Genomic DNA, 8,362 nt, shown 5'->3' on the forward strand with positions numbered 1-8,362 from the left:
AGATAAAATACACTGTAATGTAAAATACTGTACATACTGCAGCCCGCACTTGTATTCCGTGCCTACAACGATCAGTATAGATACATTACAGATGTTACCATGTCTTTAAGGATTATTAAGGATGTCGTGAAAAATATTGCAATAAATAGTTTAATTAATTAATTAAAAATAGCATAAGCATCATGTATTGAGTGATTTATATCTGTTTTATTAATCGTTTCCCTCTCTTTTTTACCACATCATCTATTTTCGAAACTATGTTGACGTAAGTTATGCTATATATATTGAATATAGTAACCGGCTGCTTGGACACTGCAGTTAACTGAAGCAGTCAATGCTCCATCTGGCGGGATTATACAGCATTGCAACCATCTTTTTAGAAAGCGCATGGGGGCGTTTATGGGGCGGGGCATCGTTAACTACGTCATCGCAGGGATCACATTCCGTGCACAGATCGGTCATGGTCCTGTCATGGACCTGTCATGCTCCAGGCGGCTGTTTGACGTGGCTCCCACTGTACAGTCACATTATACATTGCTTGACTGTGACCATACCTAACTGCCATCTCTCCTTCTGTTGCTTCTGTTCTCTTCTGTTCTCTCTCTCTCTCTCCCTCTCTCTATTTCCCTCTACCTGTCTCTCTGTCGAGGAGTGTCAGTGATCCAGACCCCTCTGCCCTCTAGAGCTGTTCTGGTTAGAGATCCCATTACATGGATGCCCCATGTAGTCTGCCTGGGATGCGTGACTGGGGACGGTTCCACTTTTCCACAAAGACGGTCCTATCCTTGGCTGATGCAGACAGCTGTTCTGCCGCAAATCTCCTGAGCTAGGCTCCAGTTTTCAGTTTATAAGGAGTCTGTTTTTTTAGCTAATAGACTTGTGATAAGGCCAAAGTCTAACCTGATCTGTCTCTGTAAAAACTCCTCCTACTGAGGAAGTGTCAAGTCTGAGATGACTCTAGTCCTTCATACAGCCTGGAGTGTTATGCTCTGCTCTGGTGATGTTAATTTTATTCTTAGTTAGTTTTTTGGATTATTTTTAGAACTGTAAAAAATAAGTGATTACTAACTGAAACTAGAGTTGTCGTGTTTAATCTGAAACAATACACAGGGTGTGATTCCCTTTTAGTTAAGTGAAAGTGAACTTTGAGCATTTGGACTGGAGAGGAAATACAGCAACAAAATAAAATGGCTTCTAAGTTTTCGGAGGAGGATTTCTCCTGTCCTGTGTGCTATGAAATGTTCAAGGATCCTGTTATTTTGCACTGCAGTCACAGTGTGTGTAAAGTGTGTTTGCAGATGTTCTGGAAGACCAAAGAATCCAGAGAATGTCCTGTTTGTAGGAGGAAGTCATCTATAGATAAACCTCCCACAAATCTGGTGTTAAAGAACCTGTGTGAGACTTTCTTACAGGAGAGAAGTCAGAGATCTTCATCAGTGTCTAAAACAGTCTGCAGTCTGCACAGTGAGAAACTCAAACTCTTCTGCCTGGACGATCAACAGGCTGTTTGTTTGGTCTGTCGGGATTCAAGGAAACACATCAAGCATAAGTTCTGCCCCATTGACGAGGCAGTAACAGACTGTAAGGTAAATATTATATTCCTGTAAGGTTATGGATCACAGGACAAATAAATAAGGAATAACCTTTAATCTCCCTAAATTATCTACAGTGTCAAAGTAAAAATAAGGTGTGATAATTAAATAACATAATTGCTTTTTAATTAGTTGTTCATATCATAACTACCAAATATGTTAGTCTAATATTTTATTATGTACAGTACAAACATTTATACACATTTTATCACCTGTAGAAACAACCAACATCATATAAGTCTACACTTTTTATAAATTCTATCTGAAGTTTAAAAGGTCATCAGAGTTCTTATGAAAGAGAACAGAACTACAGTATTACAGTTACATTACTTTTAAACTCACATTAAATAATGTACAGTTAAATCCTGTCTGCAATCTGAGTTAATGATGTGTAAAATAAGAGCTGAAACACAGAGTCTCCATGCAGTGTGTTGATTTGTTTCAGGAGAAGCTAAAAACTGCACTGAAGCCCCTACAGAAACAACTGAAGATCTTTAACGACTGTAAACTGAACTGGAGTCAGACTGCAGAACATATAAAGGTTAGAATCAATAACATGGTTTTAATATTAGAATTATATTCTGCATCACATATAATCAGTTATATTTTATTTAATTTCCTCTTCACTGCAGATTCAGGCCCGACACACAGAGCGTCAGATTAAGGAGGAGTTTGAGAAGCTTCACCAGTTTCTACGAGATGAAGAGGCAGCCAGGATCACTGCATTGAGAGAGGAAAAGGAGCAGAAAAGTCAGATGATGAAGGAGAAGATTGAAAAGCTGAGCAGAAACATATCATCTCTTTCAGACACAATCAGAGCCACAGAAGAGGAGATGCGAGCTGAAGACGTCTCGTTCTTACAGGTGAGGATCATTTAGTCAGTATTTATACTGTGAGAAAGTCAAACTTCTCTCCATCATCAGAAACATCACATTTCATTGGTGTAAAAATGTAAATCATATCCACTGATGTTTGCTTTGTTGTTTTACAGAACTACAAGGCCACGGTGAAAAGGTGAGTGATGTGCTTCCTGTCTCTCTCGTTCTCTTTGTTTCTGAATCCAAACCCACAGCAACACTGACTCCTGAATGTTTTTGCAGAGCCCAGAGCACACTGCAGCATACAGAGGAGCTTTCAGGAGCACTGATCCATGTGGCCAAACATCTGGCCAACCTGAAGTTCAGAGTCTGGAAGAAGATGCAGCACACTGTCCAATACAGTAAGACTGCTTTTTGTCTTTGTTTGTGTGTGCGTGTGCGTGTGTGTGTGTGTGTGTGGTAGCAGTAGTTAATAACACTAGCCCTACTGAAACAAACTTTGTGTGTGTCTTTTTTCAGCACCTGTAACTCTGGACCCCAACACTGCTCATTCTCAACTCATTGTATCTGATGATCTGACCAGTGTGAGACTCAGTGATAAGAAACAGAAACTTCCTGATAATCCAGAGAGATTTGATAAATATTTGTGTATTCTGGGCTCTGAGGGCTTTAACTCAGGCACGCACTGCTGGGATGTTGAAGTTGGAGACTGTACACTGTGGTCTGTGGGTGTGATGACAGAATCTGCACAGAGGAAGGAAGAGATAAACTCCAGAAGTGGAATTTGGTGTGTGTGGTATTACTATGGTAAATATTCAGCATGTTCTACACCACAGACATTCATTGCCCCCTCAGTATCACAGAAACTCCAGAGGATCAGAGTGAAACTGGACTGGGACGGAGGAAAACTGTCATTCTCCGACCCTCTCACTAACACACACATACACACTTTCACACACACATTTACTGACAAATTACTGCCATTCCTAAGTGTTTGTGGTAAAGAATCCCCTCTAAAGCTCCTCCCACTTCAGTGCTTTGTAAGAGTCGATCAGATCCGTTAGAGTTCATTAATGAAATACTACACATTAAAGATTCATAGTCTTTATAAACGTTTGTTTTTAATGAAACAGTTCGTTGTGAAAAGGGTTTTAAGTTATTAATTTAAATCAAAGTGATTTGAGGTAAAATCATGACTTAATCTGTTGAAATAAAGAGACCAAAATAATGTGATATTAAATTCAAATAACTACAGAGCACGTTTCCTCTCAATTTTCAGTTCAAGGCCTCCATAAACAAATAAACCATAGGATGAAAATTAAATTCATAACTATGTTTTGATGTACAATTTAAATTTGAAATAGATTATTTGATTTAATGTTTTTCAAAATCATTTTAAATAAACAGACTTTAATTTCTTTAAAAGAAGTAAATTTCTTTACTGTATTTGTACTTGATGGTGCTGTGCTGTTAATCTTGGGTGAGATGTTTAGCTGGGTGTGTGTGTTGATAAAAATATATCCTAACAACCTTTCGTCAAAACAAATCTTGACAGTTTTATTGCTCCCTTAAGTGTTTTTTTATTACCTTTAGGAATGTGTAGGGGGAAACCCCCCCTCCCCCCTAAACATTCCTAGACATCATTTAATTTTTTTATTTCATTCATTTATTTCATTCACTTCTTTTATTCATTTATTTCATTTATTTTTATTTCATTTATTTAACTTCACTACTGTTTAAAAGTTTTAGAACACTTTCTAACTCCATGATGGTTCCTGATTTTTATTTCTTTCTACATTGTAAAGGAATCGTATTGGCGTTTCGTCCACACGGATCCGGCGTTTTAGGAGACTGAAACCGCTATTTTTTGAAACCGGGTCCCAAAGTAGATAAATCTGAAAACGACACCCTTATGGTTTCGTGTGTACAGCCAATCCGTACATTTTGTGAAACGATGATGTCATCACATCACGTGTCGGCTGCGTCACACATAACAGCAACAACAATAATGGCGGACTACATGATTGTGTTCGTGTTGCTACAAAGCCTACTAGCTTTATTAAAGCAAAATCTATTGCTTCTATGCAACTTTTATGAGCAACAAGCGATAATGGACAACACCATCTTGGTTCGTATACAGCGCGAAGGTTATGTGCATGCTCAAAGTCTTCTTCTCCGTGTATAGTGTATCTCTATGGCAGAATTACAGCGCCCCATACTGGTCTGGCATATATACTACACCGTTTTCAGTGGTTTCGTGTGTACGCAGATATTTCTTGAGATGACGCCGTGTTTACGAAAAAAAATAATCGGATAGGAAACGCACCGGCTTCGTGTGGACTAACCCTAACTCCTCGTCTGCGGAAGACGTAGGTTTTGGTCTCGCCCTCCTGGGATGGCCTTTATGAGAGCCAGTTTCATTATGGTGCTTGGCGGATTTTGCAAATGCACTTGATAATACTGTTCTTGCAAGAACTATTACAGAAAAACTGACCTCTGTGTCTTAAAATAACAACTAACTGTTGTTTTTCTTGTTGTTACATAATTACCTAATCCCATATGTGTTATTTTATAGTTTTGAAATCCCCAGTATTGTTGTAGAATGTAGAAAATAAATCACTAAACAAAAAACAACAAGTGTTCTAAAACTTTTAAACGGTAATGTATTTCTTCCATATATTTAATTTCATATGTGTACGTGTTTATTCATTTCTTTATAGTAAGATTTTATCCAGTGTGTTTTGTTTTATTTGAAAAAATATGCTTGGTGTGTGAACTTATTTCAAGATGTTTGTGTTTAACTATTAAGACGGGAAGATTTATTTGTTACCAACGGTAGAGCATGGAAACGTTTATTCAGTGTGGTAAAAACGTGCATCACTTTAAACGGACTATCAAACTTGTTACTTTTTAAAGTTGCTTAAAGAGAAAAAGAATAAGCGTTACCAGAGGGTAAGACCCCCGAATCGTTGGGAAGGATTTGGTTTTAATATTTTTATTGATTTTTCACAGTATATCACATTTCACAATCCCCCAACCCTTACCAACAAATTTCTAGGATAGCGTTCATGCTGTCCATTAATTCAAAAAGGAATAATAAATATATCAATCAAATGATAATAATAAAAAATACAGGGTTCAGATATATACGTATATACAAGTCTACCACAGCAAAAAAAAAAAAAAAAAAAAATATATATATATATATATATATATATATACACAGTGGTGTGAAAAACTATTTGCCCCCTTCCTGATTTCTTATTCTTTTGCATGTTTGTCACACTTAAATGTTTCTGCTCATCAAAAACCGTTAACTATTAGTCAAAGATAACATAATTGAACACAAAATGCAGTTTTTAAATGAAGGTTTACGTTATTAAGGGAGAAAAAAAAAACTCCAAATCTACATGGCCCTGTGTGAAAAAGTGATTGCCCCCCTTGTTAAAAAATAACTTAACTGTGGTTTATCACACCTGAGTTCAATTTCTGTAGTCACCCCCAGGCCTGATTACTGCCACACCTGTTTTAATCAAGAAATCACTTAATTAGGAGCTACCTGACACAGAGAAGTAGACCAAAAGCACCTCAAAAGCTAGACATCATGCCAAGATCCAAAGAAATTCAGGAACAAATGAGAACAAAAGTAATTGAGATCTATCAGTCTGGTAAAGGTTATAAAGCCATTTCTAAAGCTTTGGGACTCCAGCGAACCACATTGAGAGCCATTATCCACAAATGGCAAAAACATGGAACAGTGGTGAACTTTCCCAGGAGTGGCCGGCCGACCAAAATTACCCCAAGAGCGCAGAGACAACTCATCCGAGAGGCCACAAAAGACCCCAGGACAACATCTAAAGAACTGCAGGCCTCATTTGCCTCAATTAAGGTCAGTGTTCACGACTCCACCATAAGAAAGAGACTGGGCAAAAACGGCCTGCATGGCAGATTTCCAAGGCGCAAACCACTTTTAAGCAAAAAGAACATTAAGGCTCGTCTCAATTTTGCTAAAAAACATCTTAATGATTGCCAAGACTTTTGGGAAAATACCTTGTGGACCAATGAGACAAAAGTTGAACTTTTTGGACGGTGCGTGTCCCGTTACATCTGGCGTAAAAGTAACACAGCATTTCAGAAAAAGAACATCATACCAACAGTAAAATATGGTGGTGGTAGTGTGATGGTCTGGGGTTGTTTTGCTGCTTCAGGACCTGGAAGGCTTGCTGTGATAGATGGAACCATGAATTCTACTGTCTACCAAAAAAGGAGAATGTCCGGCCATCTGTTCGTCAACTCAAGCTGAAGCGATCTTGTGTGTTGCAGCAGGACAATGACCCAAAACACACCAGCAAATCCACCTCTGAATGGCTGAAGAAAAACAAAATAAAGACTTTGGAGTGGCCTAGTCAAAGTCCTGACCTGAATCCTATTGAGATGTTGTGGCATGACCTTAAAAAGGCGGTTCATGCTAGAAAACCCTCAAATAAAGCTGAATTACAACAATTCTGGAAAGATGAGTGGGCCAAAATTCCTCCAGAGCGCTGTAAAAGACTCGTTGCAAGTTATCGCAAACGCTTGATTGCAGTTATTGCTGCTAAGGGTGGCCCAACCAGTTATTAGGTTCAGGGGGCAATTACTTTTTCACACAGGACCATGTAGGTTTGGATTTTTTTCTCCCTAAATAATAAAAACCATCATTTAAAAACTGCATTTTGTGTTTACTTGTGTTATCTTTGACTAATAGTTAAATGTGTTTGATGACCAGAAACATTTTGTGTAACAAACATGCAAAAAAATAAGAAATCAGGAAGGGGCAAATATTTTTTCACACCACTGTATATATATATATATATATATATATATATATATATATATATAAATAATACAAAAAAATAAAAATAAAAATTTACAGAAATTAAAAAGGGCATTATTTAAAGGCATCAACATAATCAAAGAAAGGGCGCCACACTTTAAAGAACTGATTTCCCGATCCTTTTTAATGAATACCTAATCTTTTCGAGGTAGAGACAAGACATGACTTCTTTAACCCAATGAATGTGTGTAGGTGGGAGAGGATCCTTCCATTTAAGTAGAATGGCTCTACGTGCTAACAAAGAGAAGAAGGCCAAAATTTTACACCTTGATGCTGACAGCCGTAACTCCTCAGAAGCAACTCCAAACAGTGCTACAAGGGGTTCTGGCTCTAATCTGTACTTACAGTAAGAACCACAGATAAGGTGTCAAATACTAATCGCCAGAAATGCTCTAATTTAGGACATGTCCAGAGCATGTGAATTAAAGTACCCTCAGCACAGCGACATCTGTTGCACAAGGAGCTAGTACCAGGAAACATTTGGGCTAACTGCACTTTGGATATATGAGCTCTATGTACTACTTTAAACTGAATGAGAGAATGGTGAGCACACATAGATGATGAGTGGACCTGCTTAAGAACACACTTCCATGTGTCATCTGAGAGTGGTCCACCAAGGTCTTCCTCCCAAGCTCTCTTAATGTTGTCTAAAGAGGAAACTGACTGATTTATCATTAGGTTATAAATAGTAGAAATTGAGCCCTTCGCTAATGTGTTACACGAAAGGTAGCTATCCAAAGAGTTTTCAGTAGGCAACACTGGAAAATCTGCTAAGAATGACCTAACATAGTCTCTAACTTGCAACACTCTAAAGAAATCAGATTTAGTAAGACCAAATTGTGACACTAACTGTTCAAAGGATGCAAATACACGGTCAATAAATAAATCTTTGAAGCATTTTATTCCTTTGTCAGACCAGCTCATTAATGACCCATCTTGCATTGAAGGCAAGAAAAAGTGATTACGTGCAACAGGGCTAAGAAGAGAAGGATCTTTAAGACCAAATGATTTCCTAAATTGAGTCCAAATCCTCAGCGAGTGTTTAACCACTGGGCAGTCAGCAAAAGTATAAGAACCTA

General features: G+C 37.9%; 1 protein-coding gene across 2 annotated transcripts; it reads left to right on the forward strand.

Annotated features, from left to right (window-relative positions):
• The first annotated feature begins 987 nt into the window (after nt 1-987).
• On the forward strand, nt 988-7,990 carry LOC128524195 (zinc-binding protein A33-like). Of its 2 annotated transcripts, XM_053496617.1 has the most exons (7): nt 988-1,586; nt 2,038-2,133; nt 2,225-2,455; nt 2,584-2,606; nt 2,693-2,811; nt 2,930-3,443; nt 7,902-7,990. In XM_053496617.1, exons 1-7 carry the CDS (start codon nt 1,188-1,190, stop codon nt 7,948-7,950), a joined length of 1,431 nt encoding a protein of 476 aa, XP_053352592.1. In that variant the 5' UTR covers nt 988-1,187; the 3' UTR covers nt 7,951-7,990. The 2 variants fall into 2 exon arrangements, with proteins under 2 accessions (XP_053352592.1, XP_053352591.1); XM_053496616.1 differs by lacking the exon at nt 7,902-7,990 and having other exon boundaries at nt 2,930-3,620.
• Nucleotides 7,991-8,362: the final 372 nt, after the last annotated feature.

Source organism: Clarias gariepinus, chromosome 5 (genome assembly GCF_024256425.1).
Source record: "Clarias gariepinus isolate MV-2021 ecotype Netherlands chromosome 5, CGAR_prim_01v2, whole genome shotgun sequence".
In the NCBI taxonomy this organism is placed as follows: domain Eukaryota; kingdom Metazoa; phylum Chordata; class Actinopteri; order Siluriformes; family Clariidae; genus Clarias; species Clarias gariepinus.